Source organism: Microchirus variegatus (genome assembly GCF_963457635.1).
Source record: "Microchirus variegatus genome assembly, chromosome: 2".
NCBI lineage: Eukaryota > Metazoa > Chordata > Actinopteri > Pleuronectiformes > Soleidae > Microchirus > Microchirus variegatus.
This window is the reverse complement of record NC_139803.1, coordinates 14,433,803-14,460,448: the sequence shown is the minus strand read 5'-3', so window position 1 is coordinate 14,460,448 and position 26,646 is coordinate 14,433,803. Positions and strand designations below refer to the sequence as shown.

Genomic DNA, 26,646 nt, shown 5'->3' with positions numbered 1-26,646 from the left:
TGCCTTTCCAAAGACGAAACAGTAGAGTGTAACTCCCATGGCCCACATGTCCAGAGCCTGAGAGGAGACGGGGAAACATACACATTCAGGATCACAGTGATAAAACACTCACTCGAGCACACACACAGGGACATCCACTCATCAGCCGCAGCAGTTAAATGGTTTTACTGTGTGTGTGTGTGTGTGTGTGTGTGTGTGTCTGTGCCCTGTTTTAGAACAATTTCATTCTTAAATTGCTTTTAAGTCAGTTTAAAATGTACTTTTTTGGCTGAAAAAATTGCGTTTTTCCACTATATAGTACCACCTCGCCTAGGCTCGCCACTACATGGTTTGGTGGGTTTTCCATTACAATACCTAACACAAGATATCAGGTCCTTTTGTATATTCAAATTAGAATGTCTAAACCCAACTCACACCTAACTACAACATCTGCAGGATACTTCGGTGGGGAGTCAGCCCAGATTCCTGCTGTAGACAAAAGGGGTGTGAAAGCACGACCTAGAGGGGCAGACCCCTTCCCAGACAAAGAGATCTGAAAGGTATGTTCCACAGGTATAAATGTTTAGAACTCACTATGCTCTGAGTCTTTCTCCAGCTAGGACCACTTGTGTGTAGATTGACCTTTTCTTTGCAAAGAAAATAAAACCTTGTCAAACGGCTACCGTGACTTTGTTTTATTCGCGAGACACACACACACAAACTAGTGACTAAAAATTTACTCATGAACAGAGGTATCTGCCATGGCATTATAGGTTCTGCACGAGATCTTTAAATGTTCAAAAAGAACATAGTTCAAATCCACTTCGAATGAGGCTGGTTTGACCATTTGGGCTGCCATATGTATGTATGTATATACATTATAGGCAATATACACTTTATACACATATGAAACCACACTTGTAGGTAGTATATTAAATTTCAACCAATCAATAAATTATACATGCTGAACCTCTAATGAAACAAACCTCTAATATCTCTAATCATAAACTTTAATTATAAAGCACTTTCCAAATTTCCCATTTAAAAGTGCTTCAAAACAGAAACAGAAAGTTCATAATCATGTCCAATACAGTGCATCATGGAAGAAATAGAGAATGAACCTAAAATGTAATCAAATGTTATGATAAAGGATGTATTCAGAAGGGATTTTAAGAACTCTGACTCCACCGACCAGTTCTTCGAGGGCAGGTTATTGTGTTGCCTTGATGCTCTAACGGCAAACAGTGTCCCTATTTCGTTTTCAGCCGAGCATCTGTCGACGTGGTCGATCGTTCTATATCAATAAAGACTTCTTACAGTGATTAATGAGACATTTTGAGCTTATTTTCTGAAGGCATCTCACATCAGATTCCTTCGAGATTGATGTGTGTAATCAGTAGAGACTGTACGACTATCCATCAGACTGTCTTCCCCTCAGTCCCTCTCCACTAACGCGTAAATAGAACATATTCTAACGGTCCCCTGCATTTAAATTCACCACAACTGTTGGTGAATGTTTTCTTTGGATTGGCTCTCCAACTTTGTCCCACAGTCCAAAAACATGCAGAGGTTAATTGGACCATAGGTGTGAATGTGAGAGTGAATGGTTGTTCATCTCCGTACTCCTCGCTTTTACCCCTATGTCCACAGCCATTTTGGCTGATGTGACCCCACGACGAATGAGTGAATGTTGGTGAATAATGGACACAGAGTTCTTCGGGGGCCTTGGCTTTGAACGAATCCAAATCAGGAAAAAGGTCCCACTTCAAACTTGGAGGAAACAGGAAGCCGAGTACTTGCTCTGACATCCTATAGTGGTGCTGTGTCTGCAATCAAGTTTTCTATTCAGGACAAGTAAGGTCCTTACAGAGCAAAAAACCCAACAGAGCACGTTTGTGATTACCATTGTAGAAAGAAACATGGCTCTTCGTGAAAAGGATTTGTTGTTGAATGTCATTATTTCATCATAAATGAACAGGTCGGGTTGGTTCACAAGCTTCAGGACATCACTCATACTGAAAAACATGAACCAAGTCTTTCATCTCTAAGAAAACAAGGACAAAGGCTAGTATAAGGCTGGATGTGCACAAGAGCTGTTAAATGAAGTCAAAACTAAATATTATCTATACAAATCGCTTTATTTGTATTGTTTGAATCGCCAATCTGTGAAGCCTTCATGATACTACATCTTCTGTGCTTCAGAAAGTCTGGAAATCTAGTGACAAAGTTGCTACACTGGTAACTGTAGCAAGATGCCCATCTAAATGTACTGCAAATGAATTTAAAAATTCAGCAAAATAAAAATACCCAGATTTCTTATTTCCTGAAAACATTACCTTATCTTCATGTCACATTTTCATTTTTCTCAATAAGACTTTTTTGCATCATTAGCATATCAACTAACGGATGGAAGAAATGCATTCCTTTTCAAAGACCTATGAAACTCACACACTTGGTTGCTGAACCACACCTGTAACTTCAACAATCGGTCATTCAGTCATATAATCTGCATTCACTGTGGAGGCAGGTGGTAATTGATCATTATTGGAAGGTTACCTTTCAAATAACAGGATGAATCTGTGTTTGACTGTGTACGTATAGCAACAGCACTGAACCTGAATAATGAACCATTCCTAGAACAATACAGGATTAAAATCGGCAGCTCTGTCGTGACACAGTTCAAAAACACTGAAACTCACCTTTCCACTGAAGCTCTTGCGCTGGTCTGACAGAGTCTCTGGAGCCATAAACGCCGGAGTGCCAGCTGTGCTGGACAGCAGAGCGTCGTTGCCCTCAAACTGGTTGCTGACCCCGAAGTCTGCAATCTTCACGTGGCCGTCATCGCCCAGTAAAAGGTTAGAGGGCTTGATGTCCCGGTGGACAATCTTCTGGTAGTGCACTGGGGGACAAGAAAGAGGAATTTGTCAGGTTTTTAGGGTTAAAGTAATACATCCAGATAAACAACATCGCCATAAATAAAATGGAAAAGACTTGTCTCATGGGGAAATGCGAATTAACTCATGGCAACAGATTTTCATTTTTGAAATTCTTTCCTTCCTTTTCTTCTCTTATGGGCTAAGACTGTGCGAGAAAGGAGAAGAGAGAACAAAGTCGTGCTCAGAGGAACGTGGATATATCCACAGTGAATGTGAGGGGGAGTCTGGCTCTGGGCTTTGTTGGAGAGATATCGCACAGGAAATCACTTTGGACCAAACTGTTGAACATTTGTGTTGGAGGAAGATCATGGATGCTTTCATCGTATTTCTTTGAATCCTCTTAAGGTCCTGAAAGCTATCAATAAATACAGTTATATGGTGAACAAGATGATGCACTTCCATTTGGGTCCACGTATGTTTCGAGAGATCAGTTTTGCCTGGACACACAAATCCGATTTGATATTCAGACATACTGTATGCCTTTCGCATTCTGTCAAACGCAGCAGGACATCGTCTGGGTCACAACATCCGTATCATCTTGGTCCGAGCGTCTACAGGTAACCGATTGCTCGCTTGTGTATTCCAAAAGGACCATAAGCCAGAATCGCAGAAGTAAAAGTCTCATACATCAGGGAGACCCGCTCCTCACACAGTAATTCAAAATGAATATACTGTAAGTGAGAGGTTTGGTGAGGAGGACGAGGAACTTCAAGGAGACTTAAATGTTTTAATATTTGAGTTATTATTATCAGGAGTCTGCAGCTAAGCCCTGGACACTTCATTGATTGGATAAGTGGTGCCTTTGTGCCTTAAGAGGTTTTGTTAAAGCATGAGGCACTTGACTTCTTTAAGGCCTTGGCAACTCGGCATCGTTAGCTCTAATGATACACAGCATCAGCGACCTCCAGACAGTCAAAAAAAAAAAAAGGTCTCAGAAGATTGTCACTATATTACATACAAATCATAGAGTAAATAAACAAATGCAGATGGGGCAAATAATGATATAATCATGTGTTAAATAACTTGAAAGATTTTTAAATTGATCATATCGGATTTTACATTTTTATCTGCCCGATATCTGATCCAGTGATTTTGACCAGTATCTGACCTTTCAGTATGGACGCATTTGGGAAGCAGAGGAGGAGATCTTCAATCATAAGGCATGTATTCACATGCTAAACATACACCTCCAAATGTGGATTTGTGATCCATTTACAGAAAAATGTCCTCCTTGTCCAATAATACATGGTCGAGATAAAAAACATCAACGCTTTATCACTTCTGCTGAAGTAGCATCAAGCAAGAAAAAAGTACCTGAGCCTCAAATGTGACCCAGGCTTCCTGAGGTATACGAGGTGTAGCAAAAAAGTCATAATGTGGAAATCTGAGAAGTGTACAGCGAGATTTTGGACTTAAGAGGTAAAAAAACAGGGGATTGATTCCTAATTATAAGGCTCAGTGAAACGGAGCAAATGAGGGCACAGCTTGTGAAAAAAAACAAGGTTTCACAGAGCAAAGGCTCAGCGGTGATGAAGTGGACGGCTCACAGCTACAGGCAGACCCACAGGGCATGAAAGTTGATGGCCAAGGACACTTTGTTCCCGATGATTAAAAAGACATGTAAACACTGACGTATAACTCATTGTCAGAGCGATGACAAGAGCACGCGGGAGGAAAGTGCTCTAATGATATTCAAGCCACTCAAAGCACTAACAAGCCCGTTTGTGATGCCTCCATTAAGAAGATACTTACAGTACTCCATGCCCAGGATGACGTCTCTGAAGTATAACCTCGCCTGCTCCTCTGACAAAGCGACGTCGGTCGGCACCTCCATCACCGGACTACAAATTCACACAGGGAAAAATCCACAGATTTTATGCACCACTTGTTTCAGTAACATTACTTTTTTTAACAGATGACTGTGATGCAAACATGTGGAGAAAAGACCGCGAGATAGAGGACGGAGCCCCGTGTTTGTGCTCACTGCTAACAAATGTATAATTAAACAGGTTTTTGCAGAACAAACTGATCCAGAGTGCACCTGGCACTGTCGAGTCCTCTAAAGGATACTAGGCCCTTTGGTGCCGAGCCCATTCTTTCATCCAAAACAATGTTTTGTGAAGTTAAAAGGCCTCTTTTTATGATTTCCCAGAGCTGCTGTTTTTTTGTTTTACTCATTCAAAACATAAACGGGAACATCTGAAAAAGTCAAATGGAATCAAAATCTTTACACATTTTGCAATTGTCCATCCAAACTTTGTTACCATTGTACTGAAGCAGCAACACAGTAATAACCATGGTCCTTCTATTGTAACACGAGGACTTGAAATATTAGTTTGAACTAATAACGTTGCACCTCATAAAAGAAGCAGTAAAATATGTTTATTTCCAAGAGAAGTAGATTAATAGCAGCTGTGTTAATTAGTTCAGCTCTGGATCATATTTCTCTCCAGAGGGAACTAATTTTTAAATTGCAAACTCACTAAAGGAGCTTTATTTATGCACATCATATGTGAAACGACACTATTCTTTTCACTTAACAACAAGTCTCAGATCATTGGCTCATCGCGGATGGCGCCGTTTGGAGGAAGTGGCATACGTGAAGCTCCGACACGGCCGACCGTCGCAGGTAATAACTGTGACGCAGGTAATAACTGTGAAATCCTCTGAAACGATCAGTCACTTTAAAGCCTGCGACGAAACAAACACTCACGGCCATGTCGGCTTGGAGAAATGAAGGGGGGGGAGCATAGCTGAAAACAAACCAATGCTGCAAAATTGTCATAATTGATTAACTCTTTAATACCTTAGCGTTAAAATGTCTTTCTGGGCTTTATTTTGCTTATTTTAACCATAAAATGGGCAACAAAATGTTAGTTTTGCCAACTTTCAATATCTGGCAGTTTTTGCAATTTACTGCATGTTAAAGTAATAGTTTTTTATTCATAAAAATCACTGTAGTTGTAAATTAACATGAAAACACATTTACAATCAAACGTTTTTTTTGAGTGTTTGTCTCAATGTCCAAAACCACAGCTTCCTGCAACAGTGTTAGTGAAATTACCATAATAACCACATGTTGACTTCGACGTGCAACTTCTCAGCTTTCACAAGCTTTTGGATTATTTCCCGATAGAACAAACATTTGCGTAATTATGGTAATGCTAGTACATGTCGTTGACAATGCGCTCTGTGTTCAAGGGTTAATCTTTGGTTATTTTCTGGATTAATCGAGTACTTGATTGAACTGTAAAATATCAGAAAATGAAAAAAAAAAAAAAAGAGTTTGGAAACTATGATGTTCTCGAATGTCTTGCTTTGTCCACAATTGAATGATTTCTTTATTACATGGAGCAAAGAAACCAGAACATATTCACTTTTAAGAAGCAAAAAAGTTGACAATGAATTGATCAAATAATGATTGCAGCCCATAAGGAGATAGAGAAGGTGGTGCACTCTTAGAAATAAGGGTTGCAAAAGGGTTCTTCTACAAGGGCTGAGGTTCTACCTGGAACCATTTACTTCTGAAAAACTCTTTCCCTAAGAAAGGGTTTTTCAAGGGTTCTTGCTAACACTAATGGTTCCAGTAAGAACCATTTTGATCCAGAGAACCCTTTAAAACCCCTTTCCTGAATAAGGGGTTCCAAAGGGTTCTTGGTGGAACCTTATAAAGGGGTTTAGATGAGCCTTAAATTATTTGAAAACAAGGACATTTTCACTACTCACCCCTTTGGCATCAGCTCAAACACTGCAAAGACAAAGGCAGGGAGAAGGAAATTAGAACATAAGACCAAACAATAGATGAATTAATTCATTCGACAGGGTTTGACCCCTCGCTGCCACTGAGGCAACACCCCAGCATCACATTATCCGTCATCAAGAGAAGCGAGTTGACTCACTGTGCCATATCTAAGCACATAAAGGGTTTGAAATTGTCCAATAACTGGTGTCATAATAACTGTGACCCTGGCACTGCTCATGGAAGGTTTCTGCATAATGTGTGAACCCTGAGGCGGTGTCGAGGGAATCAAGAGACGATCCAAATTATGAATAAATAATAGGAACACTTGGTTGGCGGCATAAGTGCCAGAGGATGAGAGGGAGATTTGGACAAAGAAGATTGGTTTACGTACCCATGTGCAGGTTGTCCTCTGCAGGATCATCCAGGACCTGCAACGTTAACATATTCATCATGAATGGAGACTGGAAAATTAACAGGTTTCTGATCATTAATCCGTGTCAACTGCTCGTTCATGCAGGTCATTTAATCAGTCGTGTAGAGTTCAGTTGCTTCAAGAGAAAGTCAAGACACTGCCGATCCAATTTCTGATCATTTGTTCATATTCCCTTGGATTATTTAAGACCCATGCTCAAAGGATATCAAAACAACAACTATCACTTTATGGATCGCTTGATACCTCTTTCTCATGTCTGATATCTGTCCAATAGAGTTTTTTTTTTTTTTACATCTTTTTAAGATACCAGGCTGTATCTTAAAAATACTTGCACTGCATATAACACTGAGCCATAACTGACCATTTAAACAACACAACACTTATTATGCTTTTTACTCTAGTTTTCTATATCCTTGCCCTTTGTTGTACTGTATTTATTGTGTTTATATATAATTTAAAGAGGGGAAACTAAATTGAAAAATGCAGTGTGGCAGTGTGTTTTAATCTAAAACTTAAGGGTGCAATATGTAATAAATCTAAAGCAACTGGCCATAAAATCCTCCTAATATGTTACAGAGACTCGAATAATGTTCATATAACAAACTGAACTCATTAACAACAACAGTACTGCCAAATATTTGCATTAAAAAATTATATTTTGCAGACTGCAAACCATGTTTGTGTTTTGAAATCATGTTTTGGCATGTGGCGCCACCTACCGCCGTCTACCAATCATTGCAGTCAGTAGAGTCTCAGCTGCCGAGCAACCACGGGTTGGCAGTTACGTCAGAAAACGAAACCTAAAAGACCTTGGTATTTTGAATTTGAATGTAGTAATCGTTTTTGGCCACATTCTTACATATGGCACCTTTAAATTATGATGGAACAGTCTAACGGATGATTTAAAGCAAGAAAAACATAAATCAGTTTGAAAAAGAACTTACAAAATGCACATTTTAAATAAATATAAATATTAAGAACAGCAGTTTAATCCAGGACGGTGATGGAAATGGTTGTGTTTAAAGCCAGCCGTTCATTGTAGAAAATACTGTAAATATGTAAATATTTGATGATGGGATAAAGTAGGTTGTGTGTTCATATAAGTACATACACATTCATACTTCTGCCTACTCCTTTTCAAACATGTGACGAGATATAAATGTATGTTTTTGAAATATAAAAACTATCTATCTATCAAGCTAGCTAGCTATTAAGGGGACCGTACCTATGTACCCCGCTTTGTATGTGACCGGGGAACATAGGACCCTTTCTCTAACCCTAACCTTTTTCAAAAAAAGGGTCCCATGTTCCCCTGTCACATACAAAGTGGGGAACATAGGACCTTTTTTTGGGAAAAACGGGGAACATAGGACCCGGGGAACATAGGTACGACCCCGCTATCAAGCTAGCTAGCTATCTATTGTACTTTATTTTCTTACTACTATGCATTTTATGCGGCAAAACACCGAAGCGAAGTCCTTCACCATACACAGAACCAAACCGTAATTAAACAGTCTTTTCTTTCTTCTCAAATAAAGGTGTTTTTAATCCTTGGAGCTGTAATTTAAACTAATGTGTCCATGTTTCTGCTGTTGACGCTCTGTAGCACAGCTCCTGGGAGAAAGTGAGTTGCTGCAGCCCCATTTGACCTTGGGTCATCTGGCTGTGTTCAACCGCGTTTACTATCATGAGTATGGATTTACAGTTTAAGGCCACCTTTTTGCCCTTTCTTGTGTACGGTAACCATGGCTACAGTGGTCCATCTCGGCGGGTGTCCACGGCAGTCGCTCGGTGTGATACACCGGCTGAGTCGCGTCAGTAAATTCAGTTAACATTTGTAATCTCGGTCTGTTTGAACAGAGCCGCTCTCTCTAATCTAATCGAACGCAGTTGCTTCTGTAAACCTTACATGGCTGCAGCTGCCCCAGCTGCTCACAGCGGCACAGGTTAAAGGGGCCATATGTAAGAAATACAATTACAATGAAATCACCCTGATATATCATCAAAGACTAAGGAAACATGTTGCAGCCAGTTATTTTCACAATTTAAAGCATGACTATGCAGGAACTTTACCCTAACAGCTTCCAAGCCATTGTGATGGTTAAATGGGGGCTGTCTCTATTCCCCCTGTATCTGTTATCAAACCCCTTCGCCCTGTAATATCAAGGCAGCAATGGTGTTATTTAAGACATCCATCATGGCAGAGCCAGCGAAAAAAGAAGAAGAGAAAACAATTTCCAACTAAGCAGAAAAGGCCCTTGTTCTGACCAGGTCGCGAACTCAGGTCTGCATGCTGCAAAAGGCAAGAGTGCTCATTCATATTCAGTGTTATTATATAAATAAAACAGACGGTCGCACAGTTATGTTTATGCATGACCGCAACGTAACATCTGGTATGAGCGAAGCTCCGTTTTTGTTATGTTATGCAAACTTCGGCAACTGTGCTCAGTAAAGTGTGTATTTCTGGAGTGGATTTGGAAACCGGTTTCTTCCACACAAACAGATTATTAGATAACATTAATGACAAACACAAAAATGTGCTAGATTACTCCTGGAGCAACAGCAGGATAATGGTGGACAGACATCATGTGGTATTGTTATGTGGTTGTCTTGGGATACATGGATTATCACAGAATTGCTGTATTGTGATATTATCAGTGCTCAAAGTGCGTTGTATGCAGTACCAGCACTTCTTAATTTCACTGTTTTGAGTACAAGCACTTAATTGCGTACCGTCTCACAATAGTCTAGTGTTTGTTTCTACTTGAATTTTGCATTTGACACAAAGTAAACAAAGGAGGTTTTTTTTTAAAAATGCCCCTGAGCTGTTTTTGCCCTGGTTGATATTTCCTCCTCAGCCAGGTTAATGAAAACAGGAGCTCCCAGAGGACAACATGGCCCATATGCCGCGCTTCTGCGAGTAAACAGCTCACACACTTCAAAACCAAACCCCACAGAACGCTCCTTTCATCCGCAGTATCCGTCTGACTTTAACATTTAAATGATCACAGGGAAGGAAACGCTTGCCAAGGACACTGAAATGGAATAAGGGAGAGCAGCACATCAGCCCTGTAGAAACGGGAACACAGTTTACTAATCCAAACTAAGTTTTTTAATGTGTAGATGTGGTGACGTAAGATGCATTCAAGGGACAAAACAACTGTGGCCAGTTTTAGTGTCTCTCCCACAACCAGCTGTGACAAATGACCATATCACTTACATCAGTTCTAATCTGCTTTGGTTGGCGTGAGCTCTAATGTTTCAAAATGGGTTGAAAATGTCTATTAGTAATGAGGCAGAGTGGATTTGAGAGTCTCACAGGATTTAGATGGATCCCAGTAATGACCGTGATCCTGATTTCTGAGCTCATTAAAGCAGATGAACACAGAGATGAGCGAGGGGGACGGAGCACCATGTTTTTCCATGGCGTGGCCATTATGTGAGTGAAAGTGAGGCGCGCACATATAGGGAGTGAGAGAGGAATGGATGCGTGTTCTCTCTGTACTCACATTTGACTAAAATAAACTTCCATCCTCTACACTCCTACAGCTTTTCTATCGACCGACTTCCTGAACTCAACTCCCTGCAACAGCAGCCCTTCTCCCTCCGCCATCTGGCCGAGACTGAAAAAAAAAGCACTCTGATGATATCACAAGGGAGTGTCAGACATCTTGAGTCACATCTTCAAAAGCATATTTCATAGACAGCCACCTCTGCTCAAAGTGTAATCCATCCACCCTTCAAATTTTCCAAACTTATGTGTTGGCTGCTGTAAATATATATATATAAAAAATCAATTTAGAGGGTGATCGATGTGCCGGTGGGAAAATCCATCTCATATTTCCCACCTGTTTCCCGGCAGCTGAGTGTTTATCCACTCCTTTGCTCTGACATGAGACAGAGCATGAGTCATGGTGCAAAACAAGAAAGGTTATCTGAAATATATACCTGAACCCACAGTGATGGAGGACGATTCTGACCACAGAGATCACACAAAAACACCTTTAACCCACACTGCTGCATTTTATGCCCAGTGGTTGACTAGTCAGGCTTAATTATTGTGTAGTCTATATATTATTCTTTGGTGTTTCGTGCATCTTTCTTGCCAAATTGTGCCTCTTTGTAATCGTTTTCTGTTAAAAATGTATTATTTTGTGTCTTTATATGTGTGCAAAGTCTCTCTGTGGTCTATTTTCTCACGTTTGTTGTTGTCGTTATGCATCTTTGTAGTTGTATCTGAACTCTTGTCAGCCATTTTGGGTCAGGCTTTGTGTTGTCGTTTTGTGTTTTTGTAGTTCAACTACATCTTTTGTGGCGTTTTTAATGGTACCTTGTTGCCATTTTGCGTCATTGTGCATCTTTGTTGTGTTTCTGAACTCTTTTCAGCCTTTTTGGGTCAGGTTTTGTGTTGTTATTTTGTGTTTTTGTAGTCCCACTGCATCTTTTGTGGTGTTTTTTAATGGAACCTTGTTGCTGTTTGGCGTCGTTCTGTGTTTTTGTAGACAAATTGCATCTTTTGTGGCGCTTTTTAATGGCACCTTGTTGCCGTTTTGCGTCGTTGTGCATCTTTGTAGTCATAGTTCATCTCATGTTTGTCGTTTTACTGCAAGTTTTTTGTTGTTTTTTTGTGTCTCTGTAGACATTGTGTCATGTTTCTCTTGTGCCTTGTTTACATTTTGTGTTGCACACTGTTCAGTGCCTCAATTTGCATTTGTTTGCTGTTTTTTTTTGTGTGTGTGTGGGTTGGTTGTCAATTTCCTGACTTTCCTACACCCTGGACACAAACAATGAACAATCTGAATCTGGTCGACACAAACAAACACAAACACAAACAAAGCCTCATTTGTGAGTGGAACCGCCATGACAGCCATACAAGTTTTCTCTCAGTAAATACTTTTTGTTTATGTTGTTGACACATAATGCTGTCATTACCATTCATATTTACTTTTACCGATTGAATTGCATGTTTGCTTTGTGTACTATTTAGTTCAGTGTGTGAGCATATGTGAACAGTGTTAACAAACATTTGCAAATATGTGAAGATCAGATTATATTAGAAAGGATTTAAAGACATTGACCTTGATCCTCATGACATCTGAATCTACCACACTCGCTAGAAAGTGACCAGAGAAACAACCAGGATTAAGTTAGAAATAAATAAAATTAATTAAAATCAGACTTGTATTAGACCATTAAATCTGATCAGTCCTAAACTCCTGACAAGCCATGGATTCCAATCATTTTTTTTAAATGGAATTTACACACAAAATAATCTGTAAGTATGACATCTGAATCTGCCAAAGGCCAAAGCCATTTACGCATCGTAGTCTGGGACTATTTAATTCAAAATGCTTATTTCAAGAACCATTTTGAGACCTGTGGTGAGGTTAAATGGGCATTGTCCTCCATTTTCCGTTCTCCACAGAGACACAAGGTCACTAAATAGTTGGAGAAACCAAACTCCGCACAAAGTGAAACACCAGATCTACACTTTTACAACTTTTTCCTTTCGCAGTCTCGAATTAAATTAAAAATGGTGAATATACTTGTAAGTATATAAGTGAGGTCAGTACTTCCATTGTATGCTCATTTTATGACTTAATACATTTCTCATATGCATCCCCTTTAAAAACAAGGGTCAGAGTTAATAATGTCCTCCATGCGTGAACTGTAACGTGTCCAACAACCAAACAGATAAACTCTCACCTCCACCAGCTTCACAATGTTGACATGGTCCAATTTTTTCAGGATGGCAATCTCTTGATAGACCCTCTCCAAAGGTCCTAAGATTTTGGGCTGCTCCCCTTGGGCTGCCTTGGGTCCCCTCGGGGGCGGACGACCTGCAGACAAAGCACACATGAATTTCATATACATTATTTATTGATTTTTAAGACATAAAATTACTTACTGCAACTATTAAAGCAACAAATATGTATTTTTCATTATTATTTCAGTTGGGTTAAGTGAGCATAAGTAAACCCCTGATTTGAGTCAAACACCTCTTGGAGGCCTGGCTTTAGAGTTCCGGTTTCAGTCGTCTCCTTAGTAACTTCACACTATCCTCAGAGCCCAGTCTTTCAGTATTGTATCGTCCCGATCCATCTGTCAGCTTGTTTATTTTTATAAAAAAAAAAATATTTGTGCCACTTTTTCTTCGTTTTCACGATGGACGGATTTGACAGTTGCTGATCTAAATGAACCAAACAACAAAGCAACGGAGAGAAAACGTCTTGGCTCGAGAGTTGAAGATGGACGAACTATGCGCAAAACAAAATGAGATAAGAAGATATTAAATCATTTGATGTGAACACCATCTCTGTTGCTTTGGTCAAATCCAGAGACTTCTTACGAGAAGTATTAGAATAGAAAAAGAATAGAACTCACGTGGAAATCCACACTGCTTCATTAACTTCTTCTTGGACACCACCTTCATGGCCTGAGGAAGCAAAAAAAAAACGTTGCATCAGTGAAGAGTATTAAGAATAAAATGATGATGCGCCAACGCCATTAATCATGAATGAACAACGTATAAACTGTGAATATAAAACATCACATTACACATAATATACATATATATGTATGTATATATGTATGTGTGTATGTGTATATGTATACATATATACACACACATATGTATACATATATACACTAACATATATATGTATATATATATAAATATATACAGAATATGTATCTTTGTATAAATATATATACATATATATGTGTATATATGTATACATATATACAGGAGTATATATGTATACATATATACACACATATGTATACATATATACACACATATATATGTATAAATATATACATAAGTACAGTATATGTATCTTTGTATAAATATATATACATATATGTGTATATATGTATACATATATACACATATATGTATACATACACATACATACACATCTATATACATATATGTATACATACACATATATATACATACATATAGTGTATTATGCATATATATACATATGTTTTATGTCGATGAGCCCTAGATGACATAGTTAACACATTCTGGGTTTTATTTATTTAAAAATAAAACAACTTAAGCAGCAGCAGGATTATTAATCTGTTAGGTATGTGAGGGAGTGTGTGAATAGATAAGAAGGCAATGGAGCCAAACAGGGAGAAGTCTGTGTGTGTGTGTGTGCGGCTGATATATATATAAATATATATGCAAAGGAGGAGACAAATTCATTCAGTACATGTCGATTGTGTCTCGAAAAACACTAGAACTTACACACTGGCAGTCGTTGTGATTTGAATAAAAAGTTATTCCCAGTCAGTCGCCGTTGCATTTTCCCTTTTTTATTTCACCTCAAACTGTTTCAATGATGCACAGCTACGTGCCCTTTCTTTCTTTTTTTTTCCTTTTTTAAACCTAAGCCATAAACGCAGTCATGGCTATGACTGTGCAGAAAGCAGCAGCAGCAAGACTCAAGAAGAGGATTCTCTCCCGTGCAGTGCTCATGCTGGGCTGCCTGTGTGCCTCTGTGTGTGTGTGTGTGTGTGTGAGTGTATGTGAGGGAATAAAGCATCCCTCAAGCCCAGAGTCATAAAAGAGTCATAAACTCTGCAGGACATTTCAGGATTGTTGTAGCTTTTGGCTGCAGAGCTCATGAATCCATTCAGGCGTCTGACAGTCACATGACATCACACTCGTGCTCTTGGACTGAGTCGTCTTTATTTCTCTGACACGTCTGCGGACGTAGGTGGAGTGCGTCATCACAGCTTTGCTCACAGTTAATATATTATCTCTCTCCATATGATGCCCTGAAAATGCCACATTTGACGTGGTAATCGTCTCATTAAATGACGTGTGTTCAAATATACAACATATCTCATAGAATCGAATATGTTTGTTTTTTTCCTACAGTTGAGGGTCTTTATGTATATATGTATATGTATATGTATATGTATATATATATGTATATGTATATGTATATATATATATATATATATATATATATATATATATGTATATGTATATGTATGTATATATATATATATATATATATATATATATATAATTATTTATTTATTTTCAATTAGAAAACAGGCAAAGTAAGTGGAAAGGACAATGAGTCAGATCTGGACGATTCAATTGAGAAGAAGGCAGTAATGCAACATTACAGCCCCTCAACTGCCGTAAAAACCCCATTGACCGAGCAACCAGCAAATTAAGCTTTGCATTCAAGTGGAAATATTCTGTCCTGATGTTTGCCATTGCCATTTTTATGAACGAAGTTCGTTTTTTAGTGGAGGAGCATCAGCATCATGAGGTTTTACTATAGTGAGGATAAAGTGGTAAACAACAGGAGGAGCTCTGTAGAGAAAAAAGCTGAAAAACCGACCAGATTTGCAAAGTTCCTGCTTCATTTAGTGAGTGCAAGACATGGTAGTGGTGCAACCCAGCTATAATCAGCCACTGGCAACACTTTGCTGCCACCATTCCAGCCTCCAAGTCTCTAGTTTAGAGTCTAACAGGCTAAATCTTTCAGTTTTCTTGATTAACACTCCCTTATTTTAGCCTAACATGCTGTTCGGCCAATCTGGGGAGCATCAAAAAGTGCATTTCTATCCATACTGGATACTGATATACATAAATATAGGACGCCCCATTATTAGAAGGAGAAAGATTATTTGAGGTCAGATTAATCCTAAGAGGAAAGAAATCTCATTTACTTTCCCCCAAAATTAAAAAAAAAGCAACATGAAAATCAGTCCCACTTGTCACTCAGCCACGGTCTCTGTGAGACTGCACTGTGAAATTCACTTTCTCTGACATTTAACATGTTCGTTTCAGGCTCAGCTTATCGTCCGCACACAATCGCATGCTTTGGACCCTTTGGCAGATTTTCTACCTGGTTCATTTCCGCAGTAAATTAGTTACGGGCTCATTCCAGGAATCCATTTTCTTCCTGGCCACAAACTGACAAAGGTAAGATTAGTTTTTTTTGTTGTTTTTCTTCTTTCTTCTTTCTTCTTCCTCGCCTGAAGTGGCGCTGCATCAAGAATTACTGAAGGAGAAGACGAGACAAACAATGAACAAGAAAACGCTTTTATTTTGCTATCGTTCTGCACGCGCATATGTTTCGGTTGCGTTTACCCACAATGCCCTGTGTTCTAGTTCACTTGAAGCGAACCGAGACCTACATTTATAGGTGGACCGGAGTTCGATTGCGCGTTCAAACCTCCCCAAACGAACCAGACTTTCCGAAAAAACGAACTCGGGTTTGATTGAGAAGGGCTGGTGTGAATGCACCCATGGATACAAACGCTCACTGGAGACAACATATGATGCCTGATTTTAAAAAATACTGTGATGTTGCCCTTGAATGTAAGGAAACCCATTAATCTATCTGGAACTAAAAAAAATATAGTATTCTAATCTAATCCTTCATCCCAGGGTCCGGATCTGGCCCGCGAGCTGTACGTTAGACACCCCTGCTGAAGACCATTGCTTACTGCGAAATTATAACTGATGCAAAAACAGATGTTGGGACCTGCATGTTTGTGTGTCCAAACTGCTGGAAGTCACTTAGAGAAACAAACATTGATTAAGTCTGTGAAAGAAGACTGCTTAAAGCATCTGCTAATAATTAGCAGTTTAAATTTATCTCCCTTCCAAATTTGACCGGAGCCGAGTGAGCGGCTTCAGGAGTCGAGGCGACTCGTGCCCCACGAGGCTGATAAATGGCACCATAATTAGCCGCCTGCTAGTCAAGTTGTGGGCTAATTATACGACTTAACTGGAGGCAACAACAAACATGCCCGATTCAAAGACCTTCAGTAATGGACTGAAATCCAATCCAACACCCACTAGACAAGATGTTAGCGATAATACAGGACACTGGGAAGAATTAGTCACCATTTTTATTCTTAGCCCCACTTTCATATGAATGCTGAACACGGCTGCAACATAAGGACTGAGAGAGGGGTGAGAAGGCCAAAAATGACTGTTCATATAAGTCATAATCACAATAAACACCTGATTATTTAGATAGACAGGCCACTTTTTTAATGGTTTGAAAATTGTAAAGTGTCCAATATATGAACAGATTGATATTGAACTCTATTACAATAGTTTAGTTTTTCTTTAAAAACAAAACGTTTTTTTTTGTGCACGCCAACACACATTTCTGTCATGTCATTTGTTGAACTGCTGTTTTCTGTTCATAAAGATGTTTAAAACCCAAATTATTACAGCTGATGCTTCAATTATCTGACATTTTATTAGAAATTTCTAAAGGGTGTCAATTAATAAATGAACCAGCAGTAAATACGGAAACTAGACACATGAACAGCAAGCATTAAAGTTTATTACACATTTTATGGGGCATGTGGGAAATATTGTAGTAGTACAAAAAATAAACTTGTATTTTACATTTCAATTTTAAATGGCTTTAATTTTAATAATCTCAGAATCTAGTGGGTGATTTTGGTCAAGAGAAACTCATTACGTTCTCCCTGAAATACATCTTTGGCATTTCATCCAATATGTCATTTTGGTATCATGTTTTCACTCCACTCCAGATGAAGGGGGAAAAAAGTCGCAGAGTTATGAGATTAAAAGTAGCAAATCTTTGAGAAAATAAATCACAGATTTGTGAGATTAAAAGTAGCAAATCTACGAGAAAATAAAGTCGCAGATTTACAAGATTAAAAACAAGTGTTTTGTTTTTGTAACCAGCGATACCGTTGCATCTGTCCATTGCGTTGCAGTTCCTGATGCAGAAAAGCTATCACCTCATCCAAATGAGTATGGTGTTTTCTTCTGAATCGGCCAATTTCACGGCAATGTCTCAAAGTCCTGATACTTCCTGAAGAACTAGATTATTTCCTGATTGTTAAATCCCACTGCAAAGCATAATTTGATTAAGTCATCCACTGCAGACATAGTACACGGCATGTGGCAGCTTCTGTGATGATGTAGCTAGTAAACAAAATACTAGCCTATATTTTGACTTTTTTTCTCAGAAATCTGCAACCGCTTTCTCGTATATTTGCTACTTTTAATCTCATATATCTGCAACTTTATTTTCTTGTAGATTTGCCACTTTAAATCTCCTAAATCTGCTGAGGGAACATTAATATAAGTACAGTCTGTTATAAGCCTCGTCTGTGTCCTTACACAAACTCCTATAGTTCACTCTTCAGCATCAGCACATTTCCAAGCTCCCATTTTAATGTCAGGTAGTTGCTCCTCGCTGGCTCCACTTCATAAATACATCTCAAGTTTATATCTCGAGTTATCCAAACACTTTCATTGTTGTCAGTGTGCAGTGCAAGCTCGCTTATTTTAAAGCATACATCAGTTTCCCTGTGGAGTGACTGAGGCTGCAGAGCTTTTACAGGAACAAATCACGTCGACGGAAATGCCTGGAATTAGGTCACGGCAGCATTTCCAGAGGGAGATTCCTCATGAAAGCAACAGCAAAACTGCTGTGGAGAGCGTTAAGTCTCGGATGAACCTTAAAGGGATAGTTCGGGTTTGTTGAAGTGTGGCTACTGTACATAAACTGACTTCACTGAGCATGTTACCATGTGTGCATCAAGGACAACAAAAAGGTTCATGTATTAAAAGCTACATCCAAGTGTATGATATCTTAAATATGATGTTTGCTGTTTGCCCTCTCTCACTTTGAGACAGCCTTTTCCAGCTGGAAACTGAAGTTTGTAAATCTCTCTCTCACGTCAAAGTCCACAGAGAAAATAAAATCAGTGAGCTGCTGCTGTTCAGCTGCTGCCTCATCTGCTAAGTGTCACTTCGTAAAAAGTCCTGAAGTAAGGATTTCAAAAACTAAAGTTCAGAAAAACATATTTGCATTTACTGATTCACTGAGCAGTGAAACAAAAACTCCTTTGTGCCATGATGTAAAGTTGTGGATTTTCTCTATGGACTCAATGAACCTAATGGTCTATATCTTCATAGCGTATTTTACTGTTTACCCATTCACTCACACTTTCATACAGCTCATCTATGGTCCCCCCTTTACACCTGGCATTATAAACTACATACATTCAGATTGCAATCAGATAGCGTCCGACCACTTAAGTAAGAACAGGTGTAAATACACCCGAGGACAGATTGTTATCTGATCTGCCAAACCACTTCGGGAGGTGACGGGAGACGCACTGTGACCACATTGAACAGAAGTGTAAATGCAACGAGTCTCTTCTGCTTTTGTGGGTGTTCTGCTTGTTAAAGAAAAGCAGATGAATCCATACAATAACGTAATTACACAGAGTGGGAGTGAAGTATTGTATTTAGTGGCTCTGTCCGTCTGTTTGTGTTTCCACACTTGCACTTGCCAATATGACCAACAGAGGCCGCCAGATGCTTTTTTTTGCGTGAATGGGGTGAAGTCTGCCATCTCTGATTGCCTTGTTGTTGTTGACATGGCAGCACACAGGACGTGACGCTGGAAATCTTTGCAGAAGTAGTAGTTTCCTGTGTCTCATTTGCATTTAAAGAGACAGGCACTGAAAACGGAGCGTTCTGAACAGGGCTGTTTTGGCAGGGTGATTGAGCTGCTGTGGTGCTTCAACCTTAAGGTATGTATTTTGACTAAAGCATGTCACAGACATGTGCATGAGGACACCAGGGAACTAGGTTAACTTGTAGAAATAGGGCATAATATGTCACTTCAAACAACCTGAATTATCCCTTTAAGTAGCAACTGTCCCTTCACATGCAATTGACGCAATATGGGTGGATCAGACCCAGAGCTGAGCAACAAGGTTTAAGAAAGAAAGAAAGAAAAAAAAATCAATATCCCGCTGAGTTCCTGCAAAGCTCCTGCGTCTAGACGGTGAATGGAGACTGAGAGGAGAGCAGTGTGACAGAGAGACTGCAGTGCAGGACACAACTGTAGAAAATAGAACTGTGGTAAAAAATGACACTTTCACTTACGTAATGTTTGTCATCATCTTCGTTGTAGGCGAGCTTGACCACACCGTAGGAGCCCTGCAACACAACAAAGACATGCATTTTCATCTTCTAAACAGCAACATTTTGTGTTTTTCAGCTCCATGTTGAACACCTAAACCACCAGAATGATCCAACTATACTATAGTGATTTGAATATTATTTTAATAAACAATAATGAAAAAAAAGATTCTCTGCAATTATTTACAGAGCAATCATCATAATGCATTTTTAGAAACATGCAAAACATATTTACAGATTTAGAAAACAGTGTTCGCATAAATTGTGTAATTAAAGGTGCCATATGTAAGAATGTGGCCAAAAACGGTTACTACATTCAAATTCAAAATACCGAGGTCTTTTAGGTTTCATTTTCTGACGTAACTGGCAACCCATGGTTGCTCAGCAGCTGAGACTCTATTGACTGCAATGATTGGTAGACGGCGGTAGGTGGCGCCACATGCCAAAACATGATTTCAAAATATAAACATGATTTGCAGTCTGCAAAATTTTTTTGAATAGCGAATATTTTTGGCTGTACTGTTGTTGTTGGTGAGTTCAGTTTGTTATGAATATTATTCCTGAGTCTCTGTGACATATTAGGAGGATTTTATGGCCAGATGGCCAGGTGATGATTAAATTAAAATGCAAAATGAGCAACTAAAAAGTCGTACTAATAAGTTAATAAATAAATAAAACTGGCGCGAAAAGAAGGATTTAATGTTTGACATTTTCCACACTGTCACAATGCACATTTGCCTCTCCACAACAGTGAAACAGTCACTTCATCTAACCAACACTCACATTCTGAAGAAAGTACACTTTCCACTCAAACACTCATTCTTTGACAGTACAGAATGGCTCCACACACCCACACACACACAGTGCAGTTCTTCTTTATAGGAGCAAACATGAATTAACAGACTGAAAAGCCGATGAAACACTCACATAAATCAAATAAACTGATTTCTATCACCACTGATGTCTTCGGCGGCTCAAACCGCCATCTGGCTCTTCATAAATGACTCGGGCTTTAATTGTCCTTCGATTTGTCAACATTCTTTTTCGTTCGTTGTCCTGAGGATTTAGGTTATGGACGTTTGGACAAATTTTGCAATTTTTTTTGTAAATAACTGCTTGAAATGTCAGAATAACAACACCTCATATAGGTTTATGTTACTGTACAATTAGTTCATAAGCCAGGTCTTAATCTGTATTGACACTGTGGATAACTGAGCAGCTTTCTGTGAGTTATTTTGTTGACATCAGGGCTTAATTTGCCGGATCCTGTTCCGGCACCTCCCATGTGTGGATCAGGCCTCTCCTATAGAATAGTCACTATGAACATATGGAAATAGATGACAGTAACAATAGATGGAAACTTTGTTTTTAAAGGTTCCAACTTGGAACAACTTGCAAGATGTTCTCACGGTGCTCCCTGCTCCACTAGGCTTCAAGCAGTCGTCAGGCAGTTGTTTTTTTGTATTTTGGGTGCGGAGCTTAGATGAGAGAGCGGATAGAAGGTTAGGTGAAATGTATAGATTCTATCAGTTTTTATATCAGTAGAAGATTCAGTGTCGGTGAGACAGAAGGAGGTGCAGAAGGCTTCTGAATACAGTATGAGAAAGTGCATAAACAGCATTTCCAAAAGTTTATACACACCGAGCAGAGGTAAATGACGGACACTCTTAGAAATAACAATGCTAAGTAGAACCATATAAGGTTCTTCGGCTTGTCCTCATAGGAGAACCCTTTTTGGCTCTAGGCTTTTTGGCTTTTTGGCTTTTTGAGGGTTCCACCAAGAACCCTTTTAAAACCCTTTATTCAGGAAAGGGGTTTTAAAGGGTTCTCTGGATCAAAATGGTTCATACTGGAACCATTAGTGTAACCAAGAACCCGTGAAAAAAATGTTTTTTCAGAAGCAAACGGTTCCAGGTAGAACCTCAGCCCTTGTAGAAGAACCCTTTTGGGACCCTTATTTCTCAGAGTGTAGAAACAAACTCACCTTTCCAATTTCACTCTTCAGCTTGTACTGGTTCAACTGGATACAGTCCTGTGAGGGAGAGAAGAGAAGATTTATTACATAAAATCAGGAAGAAACAAAATCGACCTCACTGCTCAACACTCTTAGAAATTAAAGAGCTAAGTAGAACCATATAATGTTCTTCAGCTTGTCCTCATAGGAGAACCCTTAGTGTTACCAAGAACCATTTTAAAACCCTTTATTCAGAAAAGGAGTTTTAAAGGGTTCTCCGGATCAAAAATGGTTCTTACTGGAACCATTAGTGTTACCAAGAACCCTTGAAAAACAAATGGTTCCAGGTAGAACCTCAGCCCTTGTAGAAGAACACTTTTGGAACCCTTATTTCTAAGAGTGAATGGTCAAAAAGACCCTCTCCCATCACTGAACATAAAATCCCACCCACAGCCCACAACTGGCTGAATATCGTCCATCATTTTGAAAAATTAACCTTCAAGCCAGTTTTTTACTAGACCTTTGAAGGCTCCTCTGGATCAACCAAATGCCCACTTTTGCAAATCCAAAACAGAGAAATTCACTAAATCAATCACAATTACCAAATATTTTGTACCCAAAATAATCAAAGGAAAGCAAAGCCAAGAAGAGAAGGAAATAAACCATCGATATAAAACATCATCCACACTAAAAGACAGAGAAACATAGATGCATTCGGTACAGAACAAAATGTTCCCTCTATGAGCGTGAGCATGTGTGCTGAAAGCTATTTATTTCTGAGATGTAGGTAACGATGCATTCGGTAGTTTCTGTTTACTGTCTGCAAATCCATTAGAGTGCCACTGCTTAAATGGCTGATTTGCAGTTCCATAGCAACCGCTGCTACAGCACACAGAGTCAACCAGGGCCATTGCAGCGAGGAAAAGAGAGGAGGAGAGAGGAGGAGAGGAGAGGAGAGGAGAGGAGAGGAGAGGAGAGGAGAGGAGAGGAGACCACAGCAGGACAGAGAGGAGAGTTTTAGTGGCAGACAGAATTTTTTACAGAGGTACAAACTGAGGAGAAGGAAGGTTGGGCAGCAGAGCTGTGATTTAAGTGTAACAGAGGAGGGGATGAAGCGGAGGAGAGAGCAGATTGGAAGTGGTGCTCTCATTACAGTCGGGGGTGGGGGGAGGGCTTACTGTGAGCCAGACCAGCGCCTGAGGGTGGAAACTGGAACATGTTTGAGGAATGAAAGGCGGCAGGAGATCACATATGCAACAACATCAATGACAAAAAAGAAAGATTAGAACGGCATGGCTAAAAAAGAACCGCAGCAAATCGTGGTGCAGCGCAGGGGTCGAGGTATTCTGCTAAAATATGACATTCCACGGTGACATGTTAGGTTATGTGGCTCGTACTGAATATTAACGAAGAAGGGTGATCCACTGTGGGGTAAAGCAGTGAGGGCAGTGGTTATGACAAAAAGGATGAGGGATTAAATATGGAGGGCGGGGTTGTGCGAGGTGAGCAGAATCGCTTTGATTCGGTCAAGAGATACAGAGGGAGGAAAGAAAATGGGGCGGAGAAAGGATAAAGGGAGAGGCAAATCCAAGGAAAAGAGCGATCACAGAGGAGCGGGGTGGGGGGGTTTGTCTGGGAGAAATTCCATCAGTCGGGCACATGTTCTGCTGCTGCAGTTAAATACTCATGTCAGGGTTGACGGATAAGGAAGGTCATAGAAAAAGAACACTTAAACAAATCCGCCGCGTGCATACAAACCGCTCCGCTGGGCCACTGCAAATATTTGGATGGTTTTTTCTAATCACCCTGTCACAACGGACCATTTCTTCACTTTACACAGTCCTCACTCACCCGTCTCACCACACAACTGATCAATATTACAGATAGATGAAACCAGCGACCGTCATTTCATTGTTATGATCCATAATATCTGTGTCAGACCCCATAGCACCATATTAAAATCAGGTTTTATGCAACATTGCAGAGAAAGGTTGTTTATTCTCTATGTTATCTATGAAAAATCGGTCGAAAATGTTGCACGGAATGTCCACAGGGTTAATTCTCAGCTTCTCCTCCAGCAGCACAACAGCTGACCAGAATGCAAATGTTCTCTCTGTTGTGATGAAACAGTGGCTGCACATCGATGACAGAAAATAATGATGTGTTAATATCACTAAGCTGATGTACACACTGGCATCATGTTCGGTACGATGTTTGCTAATTGGAGCCTTGTGTGCGCTTTTTTTCTCGCTGTCATGATGACAACGTTCAACTCTCGTCGATATCAAATCGGAGGGATGGAAGCGCAGATAAATACAGACATAAATATTAAAGCGTACTGAATAAATAACGTTTGCTCTTCCTGTCGCACAGCTGCGTTGGCTCTTTTTGGGGAATAGAAGTCCATGATCAAAATAGTTGATGATGCATTTAGTAATCGATTAACAGCCAATTCATCCAAGAAACATTGCAGCCCTACATGTTTCATGGCACACATTTCAGTTTCCCTCAATTTATTTATTTCTTTTCTCCAAAGCTTTCTTGTGAAACATTTGCAAGTCTGAATCCTGGCTTAAAGTTGAGCACAGAAGAGAGGATTTAGAGGATTTAAGAGTCAACAATGACGATTTTCAGACTAAAATCATAGCAGAACAAAGCAGACACACTCTCCCTGTTTGATCAACAAGATGCAGCTATCACATGTTCATGCTAGGGAAAGGCATTAGTAATCCTACTCTGAGATGTAATGATTATCATTTTCAATGACTTCCTCACCTGAGAGTCTGATATCGACACCCGTTTCGACTCCACTGTGGGTCTGCGGGCAACACGAGGGGAGATGTGGGTGTAGCCTCCCCCCGAGCCTGATGACAGGTAAGTGCCTCTCTCCTGCAGAGACAACTTCCTTCCAGTCAGTTGCGGCCGCGGCGGCCGAGTCCTCTTGGCCTGAGCCACGTCCTGCTGAGAGCCGCCGTTCTTCACGCCGTTAGCGGTCGAACCTTGTGGATCCTTCATGGTCATGGCGGCCACGGTGTCCGTGAGACTGCCGGTCTCAGAGCCGGCGTCGCTGCCCGTCGCCATGGCCGGTGGGGGGGGGGGGGGGGGCAGCAGTGGTTCAGGAGCAGATGGTGGGCAGAATACTGAAGGTTGCCCACCAGCATCCACGGGGACCTGGGTCAGCTTATGGTCAGAAGGTTCAGGGTCTCAGCACAGCTGGAAAAGACAACAAGGGGATATGAGCTCAGACCAGGTTCAGAAAAAGAGACTTATCTGCTTTATATGCAAGTTTGAAATATGAGAAATCCTTTTCATGTCATCATACTCTGCCATGTCAGATAAAGAAACTTGATCAGCAGGTGTTACACTGCTCTGCAGATTCCCTGGGACATCAGGGAACAACTATATGTTGAATTGGCCGATATGTATATACCGATATGTATATACCGTTTTCTTTGACCGAACTGGTCATTTATGGTCCTACTCCTCTGTTGATATTAAGATTTTAGACATTTCCTTTGCTAAATGTTGGAGATTAACGCATGTTTTCAGGATTTTTTTTTATACGTCTTTTTAACTTTATCTTCAGTTCTGCATTGTTCGGTTTGATTCTTGTGTCGGTATGTCGCACTCACGACTCTTCCAGTGACGACACTCTCTGACCAGTCCATCACATCTAGTTAGTATTTAGGCTCAGCTCGCTTGGAACCTTGCCAGAGCAGGTGCCACCAGGTATCAGGTTCTATCGCGAGCCGTGTTAAAACTGTATAAAAGCAGCATTAGTCTCTTCTGTAATTAAATTAACAATAAAGCCAATATCGCAAGAAGACCTGGGTTCCCTGGGTTCGAGCCCCATTTGGAACAACTGATTGGAACAAGGGCCTTTCTGCAAGGAGTTTGCATGTTCTCCCTGAGTATTCTCCGGGTTCTCCGGCTTCCCTCCCACAGTCCAAAAACATGCAGATTTGGGGATTAGGTGAATTGGTCACTCTAAATTGACCGTAGGTGTGAGAGAATGGTTGTTGGTCTCTACATGTGGCTATATGTATACTGGGTGTACGGTAGCGGTAGATAATGGATGGATAAAGCCAATATCTGCAGACATCAATATTGTGCCGATAATATTGTGCATCCTTAATAGTTACTAGCTCCAGTGTGGAACCATTATCACCTCTGATTAATTTCAAAAACAGTCTGCAGTCTCTAAGATCCTGCATTTGATGACCTAGTTGTCTCTCAGCCGCCCCACCCACTCTCATACCGGCAATCTCCTGATGTGTGGTAAATTATGTGTTGTGTATCTGTCTTTTTAAACGTACTATTATACTTGTCCAGACTGCATCAAGGAAGCTTAATTGGAGCTTCCCGGTGAATGAAACAGCAACATGAGGGGGGCACGGAGTCAGACAGCTGATCGGGGAGCGCTTGATTGCCGTTGGCGGCGATCATTTTTTTGCAAGAAACCAAAAATCGTGATGGTGATTAAAATATGATTGGCCAGTCCTACTGAATGTCCACATCCATTTTTAGCAACAAGATCCACCTCTGAAACTTTTCATGTGCACATCTTGGTTGGTGTTTTCAGCCACAGTGATATGACGCTGTCTCCCCTACATCAGTTGGTCTGCTCCATTA

The 26,646-nt window shown here is 40.1% G+C and overlaps 1 protein-coding gene across 1 annotated transcript in view; it reads right to left on the bottom strand.

Moving 5' to 3' along the window:
* camkk1a (calcium/calmodulin-dependent protein kinase kinase 1, alpha a) overlaps nucleotides 1-25,095 on the bottom strand; it is a gene marked incomplete at both ends in the record, with an annotated part of 34,862 nt that extends 9,767 nt beyond the window's left edge. The window contains 10 exons of the mRNA XM_083910563.1: nucleotides 4-57; nucleotides 2,679-2,878; nucleotides 4,668-4,756; nucleotides 6,642-6,663; nucleotides 7,049-7,085; nucleotides 12,797-12,930; nucleotides 13,475-13,526; nucleotides 20,025-20,078; nucleotides 22,045-22,092; nucleotides 24,790-25,095. Coding sequence (XP_083766689.1) covers nucleotides 4-57; nucleotides 2,679-2,878; nucleotides 4,668-4,756; nucleotides 6,642-6,663; nucleotides 7,049-7,085; nucleotides 12,797-12,930; nucleotides 13,475-13,526; nucleotides 20,025-20,078; nucleotides 22,045-22,092; nucleotides 24,790-25,095 — 996 coding nt within the window. The remainder of the gene's footprint in view (nucleotides 1-3; nucleotides 58-2,678; nucleotides 2,879-4,667; nucleotides 4,757-6,641; nucleotides 6,664-7,048; nucleotides 7,086-12,796; nucleotides 12,931-13,474; nucleotides 13,527-20,024; nucleotides 20,079-22,044; nucleotides 22,093-24,789) is intronic.
* Nucleotides 25,096-26,646: the final 1,551 nt, after the last annotated feature.